A 22704-nucleotide genomic window follows, 5' to 3' on the forward strand; every position below is an offset into this window, starting at 1 on the left:
TATAAATATTAATTGAATTCAGTTAATTGATTTCTGTGGTTATTTTTTTATTTTCTTACAAAACCAGATAACATATATCCAAATATCAGAAATAGATACAATTAAAATTCAATGAAAACACTGAAATAAATATTAAAACAAAAGAGGAAAATACATTTTACAAGTGGTGATGAAGATCACCGGAGCATCAGAACATGTCAGGTGTCGAGTCGGCGTTTCTTCATGTACTGTCCCTGTCTGTATGGACTGAGGGCTTCACCTGTAAGTTTCAAATTAAGTTCAGTTGATTTAACACTTCAGACACAAAGGCAATCCAAAGTGCTTTACATAAGCATTAACAATACAACTATTTGTAAAAGAGAAGCTAGTTAAATTAACATGCAAGTGCAGAAGAAGACAAGTCTCAAAATGACCTTGGCAAAAGTGTTTAACCCCAATATAAAAAAATTCAGTGTTGGGACAGACCTCCAAGTGTATTTTAGATCTACAAAGCTAAAAGACTAAATGCATCTCCATGCTCGGTTCTGGGACATTCAGCAGTAGACTCGTCTCATGAAGCCTCACCTGGCCCCGCCTGACACTGAGCCGGGTCCTGTGCTCCGCTGTACGAAGGGGCCCTGTCCGGGGCCCTCTGAGGGGTCTTACTGCGGGTGTGCATCGTGTGACTTGAGGGCGTGGTGGGCCGGAGACCTTTGGGATGAGGGTCGTCTGCAGGGACATCCAGTCCATCGATGGCATCCAGAGTGAAGTCCCCAGAGCGCAGGATCATCTGTGGGAGGACATACAGCTGTAGTGAGACCCCCTTCCCACACTGTGAGCATGGTGCGCCCTCTGGTGGTGGAGCACTGCACCTGCTAGATGTTCCTCCCCCCCCACCGGGCTTCATGAGTCCTGCTGAGGTCTCACTGAAGGCTGGAACACCATGGTGACCTGGAAGGATGGATACTATTCAATAAAAACACCAACAACACCTATAATCCTTAGAGTTAAGAATTAAAATATTTGTAACCAGCCGTCTTAAACCTGAAATGATGTCATAATGCCACCCACATCTTTAAGATTCGATGATGCAACTGCACTGCAAATTATTATGTTTTTATCTTCATTTACTGTACCAGCATGGCTTCCAAACCAGAGCATACAAATGTAAGTATTTAAGTCACATGACGCTCATTGCAGAAGTTTCAAGACAGTTTGATATTTTATTATTTTTATGTTTATTAAACTGTGACAGTTTCCTCTTCCATCTGTAGAATAGAAAAAGTAGAATCCTGCTGTTTTCAGGTAAAACATCTGACATCTTAAATCAGTAATCATCAAACCTTCACCTGTGCTGGGTCCCCGTCCAATAGCGAGCTCTGAATCCTCAAACTTAGCTTGATCTGGTTTCAGCTGCAGCTTCTTCTCCATCTCTCTCCTGAACTTCTCTTGAAGCTGCTGCTGTCGGAGCTTCCTCAGCTGTTTGGGGTCTGTGTGCGATTCTGACCCGCCACCGTCCATCGAGTCCATGGAAGGTCTTAGAAAACAAACGGAGGAGACAGATTGGATGGGACGCACATTTGGATGCACACCAAGAGAAGCAGTGAAAATAAAAACTGAAACTAGACCCACTGCTGTTACCTGGCGTCCATGTCCTCACTCCTCCTGCCAGCAGGGACAGTCGGGGTGTGGACCTCAGAGTAGTTCTGGTTCTGGTTGAGGACTTTGGGCTCCAGCACATCTCTGCCGTTGCTCGTCGCAGGTGCAATCTTTTCCTCCCACACCAGACTGGAGAAGCGGGCTTTCTCCACAGAGGGCTCCCCCTCGATGCGCTTGGTCTTGGCCGGGTCTAGAGGAGGAGGAGGCTTTAAGCAGAGGAAACAAACATTCAGGACTTTTTGAAGATAAAAAATAAATAAATGCTCAGCGATGATATCCGACCTTTTTGGGGATCTTGTTAATGGCCATGAGGTATTCTTTATTCAGGATGCAGTTTCCAAGAGCATTACCAAAGCATCTAAATATGAACCCAACAAAAACACAAATAAGTTAAGAAAATTCAGACAGATAAAATGTTCTAAATTATTTTGTATTATCATTGAGAAATGTGGCAGTACTTCAGTGCTCTCTTCATGCCATCCGTGACAGCTTCCTTCCTGGCCTTTTCCAGCGACAGAGCTTTGGACTTCAGACCTTCACTGACTCCATACCCCACATCTTCATGAAACGCACCGTCCTGGAGGAAAACACGTGTACACTTAAAACTTTTCTGGACAGCATGCAGGAAGAAAGTAAACATAATGTGAAATGTAAATACAACTATCTGGATCAGACAATCTATTATGGAAAAGTAAAACAATTCAAATATATTTAGTAAAAGGTTCCTTCTCTAACCTTCAGCATCACCTTGATAAAAGCACTGACTCCGACGTAAAACTTCCCGTTGATGATGTCTATAAAGTCTGTAAATCAGAAGTGTTTCATTAGTTTGACCGTGTGGAAATGGTTTAAAGCATCCTCTGCTGAGACCAGAAGCTCCCTGCGGCGTACCGACATTCTGCTGAGAGATGGAGTGAGACCACCCGTTGTATCCAAACATCTCATTGGCCAGGCCGATCACACGGTGCCCTTCAATGTAGCAAACCTGGAGGTCCCGTCCAGAGAGAGAGAGATTTTATTTATTTGTTTTTTTCTGGTAAATAACTTTGGAGAATTTCATTTAAAAAAGTCATTGTATATTATGTCATAGAAAAGTAATATGTCACAAACATATCATAGCATAGTATGTCATAGAAAAACTTTCGATAAAGGCAAGTGTGTTATGGAAAAAGATAACATTTCCTCAAATTCGTTTCCACTTTAGAAAAAGACATAAAAGGAGGTGTGTGGCGCAGTGGGTTGTGCGTTGGTGTTGGTCGCACGGGGTCACAGGTTCAAACCCCACTGCAGTCAGCATGTCGTTGTGTCCCTGAGACACTTCACCCCAAATTGCTCCTGTCGGGATTGCCCACAGTATTGAGTATGTAAGTCGCTTTGGATAAAAGCGTCTAGTAACAAGTACATGTAATGTAAAAGATATTAGCAATAACAACACATTTGAGCCATAATCATGTTATTCATAACCCAGCCTGACATTTAACTTCAATTGGCTTCACAGCTGTGCAGAGAACAGACACTCGCCTTCTGTCCTCCTCCAGCCATCCTGGAGCTGATGTACTCGGGGCCCAGCTTCTGCCGCAGAGCTCTGTCCACCGCCTGGTGCTCCTCAGCTGTGTAGGTCAACTGACAACACACAAACACAAACAAAGAACACAATCATACAGACCATGACTTCATAAAAGGGTGGGCCCTTAACCCTTATTGATGATTATTAATGATTGATTAAAACCCTGACCAAATGTCGTTAAACTGCATTCAAATTGATTTCATCTATTGAGCTGATACATTTAACAATATTTTGGAAATGGTTTGGAGCAGTGTGTTACAAAATGGGGTACGTTTCTCACAACCAGTTTTTAAGGTCAATAGCTGTTCAAATCCAAACAAACCTTTAAACTTCCTAGAAGAGAGCTGAAGAAGTACTCCTGCAGATTGGTCCATTTCAGAATAATATTAACTGTTTTGATTATAATTATTTATGAATTCATATGTTATCAAAGCTGATAAAGGTGCAGCTAGTTATTTACTTTGTATACTGCAGGGTAGCTTCTTGTGAAATTACTCCAGGTGTAGCTAAAGTCTTATTTAAAGGTGGGGTAGGTAAGTTTGAGAAACCGGCTCGAGATACACTTTTTGTTATATTCCATGGAATGCTCTTAACATCCCGATAGCAATGAACATCTTAAAGAGCCTGTGACAGCATCCCAACAACTGTTGTGCAATGAAATATTGGGCTACTAGTAATCTCGAACCGTCAGTTTAAAAAAGAAAAAGCGATACCGTTCCGTTAAATATCAATAATTTCGAACATCGCGGGAAATTCCTTCGACTCATTTTGAAGTTTTGGGGGAAGCCGGAAGTGACGTCAATGCGGGAACGCTTCACTGTGCAGCGAGAGAGCCAAACACGGACAAAGTGTGTTCTCATGCGTAGAAATGGTGAATTACTGAGTTTAGGCACGTTAATAACGTTTTAATGAAGTTGACTACAGTATATTCATATTTGTCAGTGCTTTCATGTCAATTCGGTGAACATAAACATAAATGATCGTGGTGAAGATGATGATTACATTAGGATTAAAAATCGGTAGTGAGAGCTACTGAATTTCCTCCCGTAGGATGTGATATAAAAACAAATCGATGCTTTTTGTAGTTGTAAACTCAAGTGGATGAAACTACATTTATTAGTGCTTTCATGTCAATTCGGCGAACATATGATACATTAAATGATCGTGAGAATGATGATTAGAAATCGTTTGTTTGTGCCGGTCTGCATTTCCTGATGAGAAAACAAATCGATGCTTTTTGTAGTTGTAGTACACCAACATGGATTAAACGTGTGTTTTTTTTACCACAATGTTGGGGAAATTAATGGATAAAATGCACGGATTATTATTATTATTATTCCCACTCCGATCGGGACACTAGGTCCACCGTTTCCCCGCAGCGAGGCTTCCCCCGTTGACAGTTTACATGGGCTGGGTGCAGTGGCGGACTGGCCATCGGGACGAATCCCGATGGGCCGGTACCGAAGTGGGCCGGTCGGATAAATCACTAGCACATCCCCCATAGGCGGCGCGTGAGGCTCAGGTTTGGGAAGGCTAAATAACTTTTTTTACCTGACGCTGCCCGCCTCCGGCGTCTATAGAAAAGAGATCAACTCAGTGTGCGGAGTTTAAATCTCTCAAGTCATATTACAGGATAAAGGAAATACAGTTTAAACTGCCGTAGGCCTATGCAGAGAAGACGCCGACGTGTCGCACTTATCATTCATATTACATCATCAATCAGATCATCGATCATAATATATCATATATTTCCTTATCTGCCGTGTCTGGCCGTGCAACACTTCCATTACAGTGTCACATATTGTATGCAGAAGTATTATGTTTAGCAACACATTATGTTGACGAAACACTCGAGTCAAATGTAATTAAGTCAGATCCACTCGTGTCTTAGACGTGAACGCGCTCTCAGCTGGTGAGAGAAACCCTGGCTTGATTTACCGAGTTGATAACCAGCGTCGTAGGACCGCTTAGCGAGATCTCGTTTGTTAGTTTGTTGTTGTTAGTTTGTGTGTTACTCAAACATATCCAGGGTCTGTTGAACTGGCTTCGTAGCACAGGGCACAGGTGGCTAGCAGCGCTAATGTCAAAGACACAGACATTGCATTATATTTGTATTTTACCAGGATGCAGTGACACAAATATTTACATAGTTACATTTACTATCTCCAGCACCCGCCGCCCCTGACATCCCCCACTCCCCCCGTTGACAAATTACTAGCGGTACCGAAGTGGGCCGGTCGAGAGTCCCGGGATGATTTTTAGTCCCATTCCACCACTGGCTACATGACCGTATGATCGCCCATATTGACGCACCTAATTCCCAAACTTCTAACAGATACAACATAAACCGATCCTTCAGCCTCATATGAGCTCTCAGACACGTTCAAAATTAAACTCTCATCGCTGTCTGAGCTGGCTGCTGTGTGCACCATCGTGCGTTTACATGCAGATGCTGGGATCCTGAACGGTGCAGCTGGAGCGCTGTGCCCGCAATGACGTCACACATAATTTGGCGGGACTTGAAGAATCCCCGAGAAGATCCAGAAAATGGTCAACATTGAAGGGCAGATTAATGGTTATCAAAGTACAAATATCCAAAATCAGTTCAGTAACGGTTTTCAAGGGGACAATATTTACTCAAATTGATGGGTTTGGATGATGGGGGAAACTCGTGTCACAGGCTCTTTAAGTGCTTTGACAAAAAATCCTTTCAAAAAGTTCATCTGTGGAAGCTGTAGTACTGTAAAAAGCACGACCAATCATTTTAGCCGGCCCGGCTAAAATAACTGGATGGCCTACCTGCCTGTCAGCCTTCCATCTGTGCACAAACTTATCTCGTGCCCTCATTGGTCATGTGCGCGTTCGTGTGTGTTGGAGGAGGGGCTCTGTAAGGAAGTGGCAGATATTTTCCGGCTGTGTATTTTCAAATTCTAGCGCACTCGAGCTGGTTTCTCCAAAATTACCTACCCCACCTTTAAGTGTTGATGATATTTAATATCATTAATCCTAATCTGCAAATCAACTAAATATATTAAATACATGGAGTGGAGTAAAATTACCATATTTGTCTGAATTGTAGTGAAGTAGAGTACAAAGTCACATAATATTTAAATACTCAAGTAAAGGGCAAGTATCTGAAAATGGTACCCAAGTACTTGAGTAAATGTACTTAGTTACTTCCCACCTCTGCTCACGGCGAATACTAAAAAAGTGGCAAAATAATGACAGAGGCACAAAATGACTACAAAAATACCAAAGAAACTACAAAGTGACAACAAAAAACTATGAAAGGTTGTCAGTGCCCATGATCCGCCCCTGCAGCTACGCACCTGTCCGAAGCACCTGGGAGCAGTGCTGCTCCTCTCCCCGGCGTTACTGCTCATGACTGCTGTCCTGTAGTCGCTGAAATAAAGATAAATGGAAACAGGTTCATGTATCTCAATGATAACTGCTGTCATCTCATATAACGCCTTACTCTGAGTAAATTACTCATCTATAATGTCACTTAAACGCTTAAATGAACCTATAGCTAACGTCAAAGGTCTGAAAAACGTAGTTTAACAATGAACAACTCGTACATTTCAGCTGGCTTTTGTTTACATATTACATAAACCATGGTCTTATTCCGTCGTAAATTAGATATCCCATTCATATAAACCCACACTTACCAGTTAAAATTCCGTTAAAAGTGATATTTGTGGTAGAATAAGCTAACCAGAGCGTCTGGATGTGTGCTACATTGAATCAAAACCAAAACACATCTGAACTTCCCGCCCGGACACCAAGGGGAGGGGTTTATGATGCCTTCGCGTACTGTCGGAGAATGTAATATCACAAATAATCGAAACGCTTTTGTATTAATTTTTTCAACGATAATTCCACTCTTTGGCAGATGTGTAAGAAGTACTCTGATAATTTACTTTAGTTCAAGTAGCAATACTACATTGAAAAAGTACTGTTACAAGTCCTGCATTCAAAATTGTAGTCAAGTAAAAGTAATTTTAAAAAAGTAATGGCATTAAAATATACCTTCTAGTGCAAGAAGTACAAATACTTATTTTCCAGTATGGCCCATTTTCGTATAATTAGTTTTAATGAATTAATGTCAATGTTGCACTTGGTAAAGGTGGGGAGTATTTAAATTACTCACTGCTGGGTAGCTTAACCTAAGATAATACATCATGATGTATTGGTTTATTTATATTCTGTATTGTAAATCCATCCCTGCTAAGTAGCTAGAAACAATATTTGTTAAAAAAAATGGCCTACAAAATATAGTGAAGTAAAGTATAAAGTAGCTTAATATAGAAATACTCAAGTGAAGTACAAGTCCCTCAAAATTGTACTCAAGTAGTGCCTGAGTAAATGTACTTAGTTACTTTACAACACTGATATTTGGTCGTCACATTTGGAGCCAATGCTATGGTTGGACTGTGTGTCGAATTCAGTTTTGCTAATATGATGTTATGTTTTATTTGTACACACTTCTTTGAGAGATAAAGCACTTGTATTCTGTCCCTAATGCGTGTTCTGTCTACACAAATGTTGGCATATAGCATAACAAATATGGCAGAAGGAGAGTCACGAGAGTTTGGTTTAGACAGTTTACTGAAATCTTTACAATTTTACAATTTGCTTCAAGTATAAAGCACAAATACATCTTAACTGCTCACAGTAGCTTCAACAGTTTGCTATTTATTTCAAACATAAGTTTAACATGTAAAGTCATTCTAAACAAAGAAAAAAGGTGATAAACTCACAAGTAAAGGCTTCCAAGGCACAACAGGTTGTACACGATTGAGAGTCCTTCTCCCAAGCCACATGAGACAATGTTTGTCACTGTCCAGCCTCTTCCTGTTTACCATCTTTATTCCTGTTTTGCCAAATTCACACCAATCAAATGTGTTACTATGTCCATAGAAAGGTAACTTTCTGCAGTATTGGGTGCAATTGCATGCTATTTGGACTTCTACGAATTAGTTCATGTAAAAAACACACAAGAACTAAATCGAAATTGTCTCACTATGGTACTGCACTTTGTCTTTACAATCCCAGTATACTAATCATTTTATATCTGTCCCTCCACAGCTGCCAGAGCAAAGTGTCTGTATGGTCTGCACAGAGGACGGATCAATGCAGCTGTTCTGTTCTATAAAATGTGTTCAATCTGCTTGTGTTTTTTTTATGTTTTTCTAATTTCTTATTTAGTCCATTCGATTTTACACTTTTTTTGTGTTCTGCTATAGGCTATTTAGATTACTTCATGTAAAATGTTAACATTGCAACCCATCTACACAATAAGATAAACAATTAATGATCTGCTCTAAACCAAAAATTACTACATTTCAAAATGCAAAAAAATGTCGATGTACAATTACTATCAAAACATGGCAAACCTCACTCAAATCTTTTTGATTCAAAATGCAAGAGGAAAGTCAATCCCACCACAACCACTTTCAAAACACCAGCAATTACATTACAAAAGCATAACTTTTCAGTCCAACCTGTAAAGACAATAAGTAATCCATTGTTTTTATAATTGTGTTAGTGTAAACCCCTCTATGTTTTAGTTGCACAAGTCCTGGTTGCCCTTTAAAAAATTATTCAAATCTGCTTCATAAATAAACCTTCTTGCAAAAACCAACATCCTTGAAGATCATCCATTGCTTTGACAGTCACTACTGTGAACTCTCTGCAAAACTAATTTAAAAGTGATATTGTTTGCGAACAGAAATATAAGTAGTAAAGTCAAATGAAGAGAAAATTGAAAGTATGCAAATCTCACTTTTTTCATTTGGTTAAAGAGATGTAACTTCTGCTAAGTGTATGTAATGAAGTTTGTGAACATTTTCCCACAGCAGTTTTAGTTAGATGGTTTCTCCTGTGTATATTGATCCTCAGGTGTGTGTTCAGTGTGGACTTCGTTCATGTGTTTTAACAGACCACTGTTGTGTCTGAATACTCTCCCACATGTTGTGCAAATGAACAGCTTCTCATCTGTGTGGATTCTTGAATGCCTTGTCATTGTTGAACAGTAACTAAATCTTTTTCCACATGTTTGGCAAGTAAATGGCTTCTCACCCGTGTGTCTTCTTATGTGGACTTTTAACTCACTACTACATTTGAATCCTTTGCCACATGTTTCACAAGAATATGGCTTCTCACCTGTGTGGGTTCTACTGTGAATCGTAAAGGATGTTAAGTGACTGAATTGTTTTCCACATGTTTGGCAAGAAAATGGCTTTTCTCCTGTGTGGATTCTTAGATGACTTTTCAATGCGGATATATAATTGAATCCTTTCCCACAGGTCTTGCAATCGTAAGGCTTCTCACCTGAGTGGACTCTCAGGTGGAGGGTTAAGTTACATTTACGTCTGAAGTCTTTCCCACAGGTCTTGCAAGAATAGGGCTTCTCACCTGTGTGGACTCTCAGGTGGATGGTTAAGTCACATTTACCTCTGAAGTCTTTCCCACACATTTTGCAAGAATAGGGCTTCTCACCTGTGTGGACTCTCATGTGACTCTGCAATTTAGACTTGTACTTAAAACCTTTGTCACATATCTCACATTTTAATTTATGCAATATTGACTTAGTTGTGCTGTTAACATTGTAGCTTTGACTTTGAATAATGTTATCTCTCTGGTTTACTTCTGGCTCTGCGTGAGTTGATCCTGAGTCTCCATGATTGCCAACTTTCTGATCTTGGCTCTCAGCTAGTGGAGAGTTGTGAGAGAGGAGCTGATGGTCCCTGTTTGTGTATACAATCCCTTCTTCTGATGGTACATAGCATTGAAGTGGAAACTGCCCAGGAGGATTTTCCTCGCCTTGACTCTGAGTGTCACTGATGCTCAGGTTCAGAGTCTGATCTTCACTGTGATCACTTTCCATACAAGTCGGAGTCAACATAAAGTCATCAGTCTCCTGCTTCAGTACAAGCTGCTCCTCACTGCTGCACAGCTCCTCTTGTTCCTCTTTAATATGTGGAGGTCCTCCACTCTCTGGGTCCTCTTGGTTCACACTGTAGTTTTTCTCCTGAATGCAGAGCTGCTGCTCAGAGAGAACCTCCTCCTCCTTACAGACATGTTGCTGAGGGAGCTCTGGAAGGAGACAAAATACTAAATAATACTTCTGTAAACGTTAGGAAACAAAGGCTACCCCATTAGTTCTGGTATATATTTTTAACAGTTATGTTATACACCGAGAACATCAGTGTTGTGACATTTATGGGGGCGTTTACTCACCTATCCTGTGTAACTTTATTGTGGGTAAGATGTTCAACAGTCTGCGCTGACGATCAATCTCTTCCTCGTACTCGACGATAGTTCTTTCAAAAACTCCTAATATTTCTTCAGCAGCAGCAGTCAGTCTCTCGTTGACAAACTCTCTCAAACTCGGAACTGCAGACATTATTGTTGTTTAGCTTCAACCGAAAACATTTCAGTAATACGACTACAATATGCGTTTGAGCTAATTCTTCTTCTTCTTCTTCTTCTTCTTCTTCTTCTTCCTCGTCTTCTTCGTCTTCTGGTTTAATGGCGGTTGACAAACAGCTATAAATTGCATTTACCGCCACCTTCTGGAATGGAGTGTGGATCAGCACGGTTTTAATCTAAATTCTAGATATTTTCTGTTTACTTCTGTTGTTTCTCCAACTTTCTTTTGAATACTATAAAGATGTCTGCCCTATAACTCATCTGTCCCATTCTTCCTGACATTTCTTTTTGAGTTGGGATTGTATCATGCTTTTAATTTCAGCCTTACTATATTTCACATTCATACTACTTTGTATTTTCCTTGTTGCCAACTTTGCATACTTGTCTAACTCATTTACCTCCACCCCAATGTGTGCAGGGATCCATATGAAGTAAATTATTTGTCCTTCTCTTGATATTCTTTGTAATGTTATTGCTATTTCCAGTATTATATCTTGTCTCTGAATGCAGTTGTTGAATGTTTTTCAATGCACTGCTCAGTGTTGTAGTCGAGTCACCAATTCACGAGTCCAAGTCACTCTCGAGTCACCACTCTTTGAGTCCAAGTCCGAGTCACCTAGGGAGAGTCGTAGTCGAGTTCAAGTACGAGTCACCCAAGGAGTGCCGAGTCGAGTCCGAGTCATCATTACCTGTTTTCGAGTTCGAGTCCAAGTCCGAGTTACCCAACAAGGAGTGTCCGACTCGAGTCCGAGTCATCATTACCTGTGTTCGTGTCCGAGTCCAAGTCACCCAAGAAGAGTCCAAGTCAAGTCCGAGTCACAAGTCTTCATGTATTAATCTTCGTGGATATATGTGTTGAAATGTAGCTGCTCCTCTACATTGCTTTTATCCTGTCATGTTATACTAATGTGTCTATTGAACTGCTGTGAAGCGAGTTACAATTCTTGTAATATGCTATTACTAATATTAATATTATTTTTTTTTAAATTATTGTAAATTACCTTTAATATGTCTAACTATATTTAAAATGAGTTACCTTTTAGAGAAGTGATTATATTTGTATGCCAACATTTTCTTATGGTAAAGTTTTCGTTTTGCACTTTTATTTTGATAGTAATAAGATCAGGACTCTTATTTTGTAGGAACTTTTACCGGAAGTCAATGGACAACGGAGCAGTGCATGACGGATAGATAACGAATAAATTAACATAATACTAAATAGTTGCATTCGGTTTTTAGTACCTGGTTGATAAGGGCACAAGCTCTTACGTTGGTAATTATTGTATACAAGCAAGGGTGTGCAATAAACAGATACTATTATTTCACACACAGTGACGTCACAGCTACCCACAATGCAACGCGTGCCATATATTTTTTTATAAAGACGCCATTTTTCTGGAGGTGCAAAAATCCTGGCGATGCTAATATAAACAGCTAGCTAATGTAGCCAGGCAGAGCGCACTAGGTTTTTTTTCTGAATTAACGACCGAAGAAATCGCTGCATGTCTTCGGATTACATCTCTGGACTTGAGGGGTGTGCTTTAGGTCGTTACCAGCGTAAACTAGAGCTGTGTGGGTTGTTGGATGTACAATGTATGGAATTACGACCCTCAAAAGTGGCCTTCGGTCGATTTTGGCAGCATCTACGTCTATCTTCTGGAAACACCAGGTGAATACCCCACTTGTCACAATAATATTATCATGCCAATGCATATATGTGGTATTTTAGAGTTGACTATATTGATTAAGGAATAGACTATGATATTCTGTATGCACCTCGTGTGAAATGGTTGATACCGGAAGTACGGTGTCGCCCTCGGCCCAAAACCCGTATGTGTGTGTGAAAGAATCAGTTAGAGAGTCTGACCATCATTCAGCCGGGGACGCTACAATTATTATTGTGAATGTTTAAATTCTATTAATAAAGATTAAGCCCCAGAAAGCAAATGACGACATTCTGCATGTTAAAGGGGACCTATCATGCAAAATGCACTTTTGTACGTCTTTTATGCATGAATATGTGTCCCCGGTGTGTCAGGGAACTCACCAAGTGTACAACCCTCTCTTTTCCTCCGTACCCAAATATTTAAAAAAACGGGGCTACAACGAGCGGATACAGATTCCATCCAAGCTGACGTCAGCCCGGAATAGTGGGCGGTGACGCTCCGCCTACATGGGAAACACTCCACCTATCATGGGAATGAGAGGGTGGGCCACGTCCACGGCCATGGGCCAACCCCTCATTGCCATATAGGCTGTCGGCAGGCTGAATCTCCCCGAGTCGCATCTGTGTTATTTGCCAGCATGTAGGCAGTGAAAGGTTGTGCTGTTGTTGGCTGCAAAAATCGGGACAAGGGACTGCATGCAATGCCATCCCTTGGAAAAACAGAATAATCTGTGGCTGGACTTCATTTTCAAGGGGAATGTGCCAGAACACCTCAGCAAATGTCTGCTTGTGTGTTCTAAACATTTTAACTCAGACATGTTTATCAACTTCCCTCAAGTGAAAAGAGGATATGCTTCCAATCTAAAGCTAAAAACTGGATCAATACCAACCATCCGGGACCAGGACACATCCAATTTGGAAGCTGTACGTTTTTCCATGTTAATATTTGCATTCCTTTTTATTTAGCGGTGTTTTTCCTGATAAAGTCATCTCTACTTGTAGCTTGTAGCATGTAGCTTGTAGCATGTAGATTCGCCGTATCAATGTCGCCTCAAACCCAAACAGTAATCGGTTGGGTGTTTATATGTTTTTGTAACATTTCATTTCATTTTGTAAGCTCTGCAGTCTTTTCTATTTAAACTATCAGGCATTTGCTAACCTGTTCAGACATAGGCCTACTGCTGTAATGGCGATCTGTGTGAAGCAGTGGCGGTTCTAGACCAATTTGACTGGGGGGGCCACTGGGGGCCAGTTATTTTCTGAGGGGGGCACAATAAATGCAGGACGAAAAAGAGAACTAGACAGTATGAAGTAATTGCGCATAAGAAAACAATGCAATACAGTTATTGGTATTTGTTTCAGTACACTTATTTATTTCAGATAGATCTTATAGTTATTACTGTTAGCTTCAGCTTAAGTTATAGTGCAATGTTTGCACTAACACCATATTTATATAAAAATAAAGGCAATGAACAGTTACATCTCTACTTTACATAAGGGTGTCTGCACAATCTCACATTACAGCAACAAAATCCTGCGGTTTTTGGCAAACCGAGTACCAGAAAATATACTTTAAATTTTTAAAAAAAAATCATTGTTAGGGGGGCCACAGGGGGGTCAGAGGCCAGTGTTAGGGGGCACTGGCCCCTCCTGCCCCCCCCCCTAGAACCGCCCCTGGTGTGAAGGCTGTAAAGCTACGCCCCTAGCCGATACCACAAGTAGTTATTCTCCTATTTATTAGTATTTTTGATCCTCTAAAATCATATTGAGTAAGTTATAATAACAAACGTAATCGTCTGTAGGTAAGTGCCGTTTTTTCCAGCGTTTTATGTAAAAGCTTTTGTGATTGTAGTCTTAAGAATTATGAAATATCACCGATCTGTGAGCTACGCGAATGAGACGTGATGTGATTCAGCAGTCTTTATTACTTGTTTGCACCGGTTTGCACACATGAATAAACAAATGTGTGTGTGTGTGCACGACTGTTAGGATACAACAGCGTATGTATGTGTGCGCAATTGTTGCAAGAAGGGGGGAAAAACACAACGCTGCACAGCTCCGTTGATGGGACTTGGCTAATTAGCGGCTTGCACTCATTACAGTCTGTCTACTGAGCTCAGCCCCTCTCCAACACATCAGCTTTGCTAAATAGACAGCGTTAGCCCCCATCTTTTGGGATTTCAGATTATAATTATCCAAATAGTATTTTCTCATCCTGAATACTAAATTGAGATGATTTTGTTCTAACTATGTTTCTTCTATACAGGCCAGCACCTCACATACTACCAGCGTAAAACCTGTGATGATAGATTCTGCATGTCAGACTGACCCACCGAAGCGGCTTACTGTATTTTTTATGGGTTCAATTAACCGTTGATTTTGACAATAAAGTTCCGACAGTTTATATAAAAGGTGTCATGATTATTCATGTTTGATGGGTAAAGTAGGACTATATGCTGATTTCAAAAGCAACAGGTTGTGTGTGGACTTTTTTCGTCATCAACAAATGGGTGTGTTATGCCATTGCTTTGCATGCATTGTATATAATATAATAGTAACGCCATGTACAATGACAGAATGAAATGAAAGATTGCATAAAACCATATACACCAGTATTTATTTTCATGAACAATATTAGCATACGTTTTACAAATTTGCATACGCTCGTGCCGGGGCCGTGCCTCGCCCCCCTCTTCTGCAGGGGGGTGTGGTGAGCTGCAGCTCATTTGCATGAAAGCTACGTCACAGAATCAGCCCTTGCAAAAACAGGGCTGGAATAGAGCGAAATGAGGCATTATTAAAATGCATGATCTGTTTGGTATTTAAAAAAAAAAAAATCACAGACATGTTTTATATAGGTAAGCCCTACAATATATTTTTCAAATATAGCATGATAGGTCCACTTTAAGTAGCCATGTGCTTTCGTGTTATCGGCTGAATCTTTATTTATTGATTAGATCACGTTACTCTGATGATAGTGTTCAAGACAACCTATATGTCTGAACCATAGACTGTATATAAAGGTCTGAACCAGTGGCGGATTTAGGATTGTAGGAGATCCGGGGCTTAGCCCAGGAGTTGTTGGGGGGGGGTGCAGGGGTACAGTGCTACCCCTGCCTGGGGGTGGACCAAACATCCTTTAGGGGGGTCGTCGCCTCCTCTTGGGGGGTCCATGCTCCCCCGGGAAGATTTTTTTTTAAATATTGAAGTTGAAAGCATCAATCTGGTGCACTTTGAGAGCAACATTACCCCTACCTTAATAACACCTTAAACGGACAAAAGGCACTGGAGAACACTCATTAACACCCTTTAATGAAGAAAACTAATGCCTTAACTCACTCAAATAGTCGTTTACTTATTAAGGTGAAACGAATGTGCATAGAGTTTTAAAAGATGCGGATAGTCTCACCTTGATTCTGGCGCATTGCTTATCGTTTTATAGATCTATTCTCATCCACCATCTTTGTTTGTGACGTTAAAAATGTGTAAGAGTCACGTTTCTGAATCGGACACTCTGAGTGGATGCAGTCACAGCCAATCGGAGTCTGATTCAGAGGGTTGCCTGTCAGTTCTGTTGTTATGTGTACTGAAACGAGAGCCGGTATAATTCCACGCGCGAAAACAAAATAAAAAATGGAATACGTTATTTTAGTGTCTTAAAAGTAGACTGAGGTATGAAGGGTTAACGTTACATCTTAGGATAACTTTTAGTCATGTTCTGTATACATACTAACATAAGGGTATACTTAGTGTGGTTACTCCATGTTTACTAGCTATAACATTAACGTCACATCACTCTTTTTCACTTCTTACTCAGTCAGCCAGAGTGCAGATATCACCATTAGATTCACAAACCTGAAACATCATCCATTTCTTCACTGCAGTGCTGGTGATGACGACATTGTTGTCAGCTGCTGATACTGCTGATAACTTTCTAATATCCATAACTGTATGGGCTATTAGCTTAAAACTCGTTAGGCACTAGGAAGGATCACTTCTACTTCAGGGCAGGCTACGCAGTACGCAGACTAATGTCCCGCAGCGGATGCCTCTCTGGTGGACTCCGGTACTGCACATTACTCCCGAGACGTTTAAAAAAAATAAAAAATAAAATAATTTTTTTTTAAAGTGAAACATCCGGGGCTTTTCAGAAAACATCCGGGGCTTGAGCCCAAGTAGCCACCCCCTAGCGCCGCCACTGGTCTGAACTCGATCCTTACGGCCAGTCCAACATCCAATCACATGAATCTCCCGCCCCGGACACACAAGCACGCGGTTTGATTGGCTAAAGCTTGTACTGGCATATGATTTGATTGGCTGACGCTTCCGTCAAAGCTTCAAAAGTAGAACATTGCTCTACTTTTGAAGCAAGCAACGCGAGCAAAGCGAAGCGACGGAACCACAATGCAGTTCGGTAAAGCGTGAGGTCACCCCATTCAAAGTGAATGGGCAGAAGCGTTGAAGCTTCAACGCCCACCGCCGTGTGGACGGGCCGTTACGGCGTGTGTTGAAGCGGAAGCGTCAGCCAATCGAATCATATGCCAGTACAAGCTCTAGCCAATCAAACCGTGTGCTTGTGTGTCCGGGCAGGAGATTCATGTGATTGGTTGTTGGTAGAGTTACAGACAAGCTCACCGGCAAGCTTCAACGCACACCGCCGTGTGTAGGGGCCATTAGAGTAATGTGTTACGTAGCCTTCTCTTCAATATTTTTTCTACATAACAAGCATTTTGCGCTGGTTTTTTCCAAAATGGAAGCAGAATGTGCAAACATACAGCACGATGCGGGGTGTGTCTCTAGACATCTTTAGACTGGAATAGCGGGGCCCAGTGCGTGAACTCGCCTCGCAGGTGCACACGCCAGGATAGAGGACATCAGATTCCAGAGAAAACTTGCTCGAGTCCAAGTCGGAGCGTCAATGTACAAGTCGAGTCTGAGTCATCGTGGGGGGAGAAATTCACAAGTCCGAGTCCAAGTCCGAGTCCAAGTCATTGTGCGCGAGAATTCACGAGTCCGAGTCCAAGTCATCGTGAGCGAGAATTCATGAGTCCAAGTCCGAGTCGCGTCAATCAGTGCGCTAGTCCGAGTCGAATCACGAGTCCCAAAAATCGGCACTCGAGTCAGAGTCCAGGACTCCATCTCTGGTACTGCTGGAGTCAAATCCTATTAACACCTTCTTCATACGACCTCCTTCCACCCAATTCAGAGCTAGAAGAATAGCCAGAAGCTCCCCAATATACACAGCCAGACCAACGCTAACTCTATCGCTTTTCATAACCTCAGATTCTGGAATGATAAATGCTATCCCCACTTTATTATTTTCTGGTTTGGATGCGTCAGTAGGCCTATTTACTTTTGTAAAATCCGGGTACTTATATTCTAAATGATTATTGACCTTTACTTTATTTTTAGAACTTCCTTTTGCCTCATCTAATAATCTGAAATCCACATATGTCTCCTGCAACGTCCAAGGCACTGTTGGATTTATCTCTGCGTTAGCTACTCCTAGCTCCTGCACCCTATTTCCTATAGTTCAACCAAAACTTTTCATTTGCCGCTTTTCCCACTCTTGATAAATCATTAGTAGGCTACGTTATGCACTGGACGATTATTATTATTATTATGTCCTTTTATATTTGCCCAGTAAGTTATTGCTATTTGTATCCTTTTTTCAAGAGGCATTTCCCCCATTTCAACCGCTGTAACGTTTGAGCTATAATTCAATCTTTGACGTAGCTGAAAGGGGACCTATTATGCTATATTTTAAAAATATATTGTGGGGCCATACCTATACAAAACATGTCTGTGAAGTTCTTTGCTTAAAATACCAAACAGATCACCCATTGTAGCCATGCCTCATACCCCTCTATTCCAGCCCTGTGGGGGTGCTAGTGGAGCACGCTCATGTACTGTCAAGTTGCCGGAGCCTCGTAGCGGGGGCTACTGCGGAGTGCATAAAGCAGACTCTTCACACTAACGCAGGATCACTTTTTCTTCAGGGCAGGGAAGGCTACTGTCCCGCTGCTGCTGCCTCTCTGTTGGACTCTGTTTGGGAGGTGGGTGCTGGTGGAGCACGCTCATGTACTGTCAACTCGCCGGAGCCTCGCAGCGAGGGCTACTGTGGAGCGCATAAAGCAGACTCTTCACACTAACGAAGGATCACTTCTTCTTCAGGGCAGGGAAGGCTACACAGTACGCAGGCTACTGTCCCGCAGCTGCTGCCTCTCTGTTGGACACTTCACATTACTCACGAGACGTTGTATTAAAAAAAAGCGAGTGAGGGGCGAACGCACTAACCACTCCGTGAGCGCCACAGCGCGTGCCGGATGAGAATGTCTGGCGTGCCAGATTTGGTCCGCGGGCCGCCAGTTGGTGGTCACTGAGCTATAGGCTTTTAAGATTACTTCATTAAAGGCTTAAAGGTCCCATGTCATGCTTTTCTGGTTATTACCCGTCCCCTTGTGTGTTATGAAGGTTTTTATGCATGTAAACGGTCTGCAAAGTCACAAACCCTCAAAGTATACCCTGTAGCAAGTAAAACTCTAACACAGAAAAGACCTGTCTATGCTGCCCCAGAACGCCTCGTTGGAGATTTATCTTTTTCTTCCTGGGTTTGGTGACGTGCTGTAGAGTTATATTTGTATTTATTCATGTTAGCAAACTATGGATAAGCTTAAAATAGAATAGAAAAAAAGAATAATTTGGGTGAAACTGTGAGCTGGATGTGGGGCCTGTTGACATGTGTTTTTGAGGACAAAGGAAGATGGGGGAAGGTGAGAGCATGTCTTGATTTGCATTCAACTTATCTAGCTACAGTGGTTGGGGAAACCTAAGGTCGGAGGTGTCTGTGATATTTGGGCTGCCAATCAATGAGCTCTAAATGGGAGGATCTGATAACTCCTCCCATTGTCAAAGAGTATAAACAGACACACACGCGGTGTTCAGCCTTTTTCCTCTGGCTGGCACACGTGCAGGTAAATTCGGGATCCCAAGGGTAATTTGTATTAAATTTGTACTGTATTGATTGTATTGCATTGTCATATTATCATTAAAGTAGATTATTGTTTAACGGTTATTTGGTAGCTCTGGATTCCTTCCTGTATTAACCAGCTTGATAGGGACGCGCGGAGATTTGAAAAGCGGATCAGTTTTCCCTTTAAATCTCTAACAAGTGGTGATCTCGACGTGCCAGATATAACGAAGCTGAGGAAGAATCCAGACGACCAGAAAGTTTAAATGGAATATACAATGCATATTTTACTATGTTAGGAAAGTTATATACAAAACGTGAACGTTGATCGCCAGGTAGATGGAAAGTCCTGCGTAACGTAAATAGAGCAGTTTGGCGCGGATCTGCAGGTAGTTTATTCCTGAGTGGCGTGGAGACGGTGCAGTTTGTTTGGTTGCGAGGTTTGATTCCTGCACGACAAAACCTGGAAACACGATATTTTAGATCGGGTCGCCGTTTATAACTGGGGTTAAATAACAGACCAAGGCTGAAAGCTAAAAGCCAGAGGTCAGTTATATGTTAAATCGAGGGAGAGCGTTTCCCTTTGTCTGTAAACTTAATTTGAAAAGCTAACGTGGGATAAAGGGCTCTTATCTGTGTTTCATCATTCGAGGTACACTAGCCTGTTGAAATAAACATCACATTATAAAAGCTGGACAAACTGTACGGGGAATAAATCGGTGTGATTTATACCTAAAATACCTGTGTGAGCAATTGTCTGCGGACCTCTGCTGCTGCCATCTAGTGGCTGAAAGGGGGTATCACACCCTTGACATTTTTCTGCTGCCATCTAGTGGCTGAAAGGGGGTAGCACACCCTTGACATTTTTCATTACATTGCTGGCCGGTATTGAAGACGGGAAGCACGTTAATAGTAACAACGACAATAGCCCAGTATATTAATTAGAACTGATTTTGGAAAACTGGTACAAAACAATAAGGAATTGAACATTTTTTACAACGACAGCACCAGGAGATGGGTAAACTCAAGAATCTGTAGAGTGTAAATACATTGTAAAAAACACATTTTACACTCGAACTGTTTGCACATCAGAGACAAGGAATTTAGACAATATAAATAAATGTTCAGAAAGTAGACATAGGCCTACACTTGATTCAAATTTCATTACTGTGATCCGATTGGTGTGCTCTGCAGGTTTACTATTGTTCGAAGTAACAGTGGGATTTAAAATGAGAGAAAATATGGGGATGTTTTTTTTTTTTTCGTAATGTGTGGAATATGTGATGCTGGAAACATGTAAGTATTTCAGAGTTGTGTTGGGTAAATATGTAACAATGGATGAAACAATTTTTAGAGTGAGTTTTTGTAATATCATTAGTAGACATTAATTATGTTGTTTAGATGGCATTTAACAACTAAGACAGGTGGTATGATTAGAAAGAGACAGAGCGGAAAGAGTTGGATTTATTTAACATCAGTGTGCTAGACTTCTTATAAGGTAAGGTGTCCCGAGACCTGGACTCCCCCTCTGAGTTAGAAAGGCTACGATCCCGACCCTCCAAGCAGACAAAAGACCTAACCCAACAGGAGACTCCTCCTTCTCCATCGTACAGACAGAGAACCAGAGCTGAACCAACAACAACAACAAGACTACATCAAGACTGCAGCCAGAACTATCTCCACCTGTGGCATCCAGAACCAAACAGCATGCTGACATACAGAGAGATACTCTCATCAGCCCCTCAGACAGGACAAGAGAGCAGAATCCGCCCTCCATAAAAACAGCAGAGAGACTGTAAAGGAGGAGTGCAACAACAGTGGCATGATGGGGCTGCAGAGGTAACTGGGCCAATGGCTGCCTAAAAAAGTTACAGCGGATGGATTCAACAGCTGATGGACTGAAGAGAAGACAGAATCAGAGGAGTTGGCATGGTCGATTAGAAGTGAGGAGGCCGGGGTCACGGCTTGAGAAAACCAGGGGAGGAGAAAAGGAGAACGGGAATGAGTGAGTTACACATAAACACACTTATTCACAAAACGCACATTTAAATAACTTGAATTAACTTCATAAATATGTAAAGACAGAAAGATTTATTAACCATGAATTAATCAATTGGTAAATTAAAAATAGCAGTAAAGAGGAAAATATTAAAGTAAAATGAGAATCATCCTAAAACACACTGACAGAGTAGAACCATATTCTTCAATATTTTCAATCTTTTAACAAATCATTCTTTAAGACATTTTTATTCACGTGTGAATAAAGTAGTGATCTCATTGGTTACAATATTGATCACCATTAAAAGGATAGTTTTAGGAACCACTCTATAAGACAAATCTTTATTTGTATTAATAATGTTGAAGAGAGAGCTGGTGCCAAGCCACATATAAAATTCCAATCTAAAGTGTTGATTTCACCATTGTGGCATAGTTATTACCATAGGACTTCGGTTTTAAATCCTTGATAAAGGAGGGAGTAATTGTTGCATGTTCGGACACCCAAGGTTCCACACACTGCTAAAAGAGTTTAACATTGTTTTTTAAGTAGACCAGAATTATAATGAGCTATGAAATGCAGAGCGACACAGATCCTAGTAATGTTTTGACTCAAGATAATAGTTATTGTACACAAGTTTCTGAAATAGATCATTAGACATTTTAATACTAATTAGGTGTAAATGGATTGCAGTAGTAGTAGTACTCGAAGGAAGTGAATTTTGTACCAAGTTCCAGGAAAAGTGGGAGGCAGAAGTCCCAATGACAAGTGAGAATCATCTTGAAAATCATAGTTGAAATCGTGACATATTTTTGTAGACAAAGGATACTGGCCTAGGCTGAAATGTCAAAGTCTCTGCAGAGCACGACACATGGCCAAAAAAGACGGAGACCAACTGACCTTTGACCCTGACCGACAGTGTAACTTGACAAGGCACTGTGGATGACTGACTCTGGGGTGAAGCTGACCAAACTTGACATGACAACCAGACAGTGTGAGTGTGAATGAATGCCGGCATGTGATCAGTGTAACTGCATGATTCTAAAACAATAACCAACCAAGCATGTTTTTGGACTAACAAATTATTTTGGAGCTCCAAGGGAAACGAGAGGTTTCCTAAAAATTCCACAAAAAGGGGAAACCGCACATGTGATATTTTCCTCTCACATGAGTTGGCGGTTTGCAAATGTAAAACTAAAATCTGAAGATTCTGTTTCTTTTAGGCCTGAAGGACGGAGAGGAACACTTCTTTTCACTGAAGTGTTTACTGTGGAAATAATGATAATGGATGTCAAATTGTAAATAATGTTCGTTATGTCCCTAACCAATTACCTGACCGTTTTTGTTCCCCTCCCATTACAGGGTTTTGTTACACATGATTTAATGTGTAAAAGGGGGGAGTGAGTATAATGTATAAATGTCAACATGGCTGT

General features: G+C 41.1%; 2 protein-coding genes across 3 annotated transcripts; both read right to left on the reverse strand.

Annotated features, from left to right (window-relative positions):
- Window positions 1-26: 26 nt before the first annotated feature.
- On the reverse strand, window positions 27-6992 carry rad52 (RAD52 homolog, DNA repair protein). The gene is given in 14 exon segments (XM_034215755.1): window positions 27-259; window positions 565-751; window positions 753-769; window positions 852-873; window positions 875-930; window positions 1329-1516; window positions 1621-1844; window positions 1921-1996; window positions 2097-2215; window positions 2374-2441; window positions 2530-2623; window positions 3160-3261; window positions 6535-6607; window positions 6874-6992. Coding segments are annotated over 13 exon segments (1269 nt in total). The 5' UTR covers window positions 6589-6607; window positions 6874-6992; the 3' UTR covers window positions 27-197.
- Window positions 6993-7795: 803 nt separating this feature from the next.
- LOC117545786 (zinc finger protein OZF-like) lies at window positions 7796-10719 on the reverse strand. Of its 2 annotated transcripts, none has more exons than XM_034215754.1 (2): window positions 10448-10719; window positions 7796-10303 (listed from the first exon to the last, which is right to left on the reverse strand). In XM_034215754.1, exons 1-2 carry the CDS (start codon window positions 10611-10613, stop codon window positions 9069-9071), a joined length of 1401 nt encoding a protein of 466 aa, XP_034071645.1. In that variant the 5' UTR covers window positions 10614-10719; the 3' UTR covers window positions 7796-9068. The 2 variants fall into 2 exon arrangements, with proteins under 2 accessions (XP_034071645.1, XP_034071644.1); XM_034215753.1 differs by having other exon boundaries at window positions 7796-10321.
- Between the last annotated feature and the right edge of the window lie 11985 nt (window positions 10720-22704).

This window comes from Gymnodraco acuticeps, unplaced genomic scaffold (assembly GCF_902827175.1).
Source record: "Gymnodraco acuticeps unplaced genomic scaffold, fGymAcu1.1, whole genome shotgun sequence".
NCBI classification, from domain to species: Eukaryota; Metazoa; Chordata; class Actinopteri; order Perciformes; family Bathydraconidae; genus Gymnodraco; species Gymnodraco acuticeps.

Bases quoted from the DNA above. Each gene is read 5' to 3' on its own strand.
- LOC117545786 (XM_034215753.1), bottom strand. From the start codon at position 10,613: ATGTCTGCAGTTCCGAGTTTGAGAGAGTTTGTCAACGAGAGACTGACT. The intron at 10,322-10,447 runs GTGAGTAAACGC...AGTATTATTTAG, and splicing joins AATAAAGTTACACAGGATAG to TATTTTGTCTCCTTCCAGAG.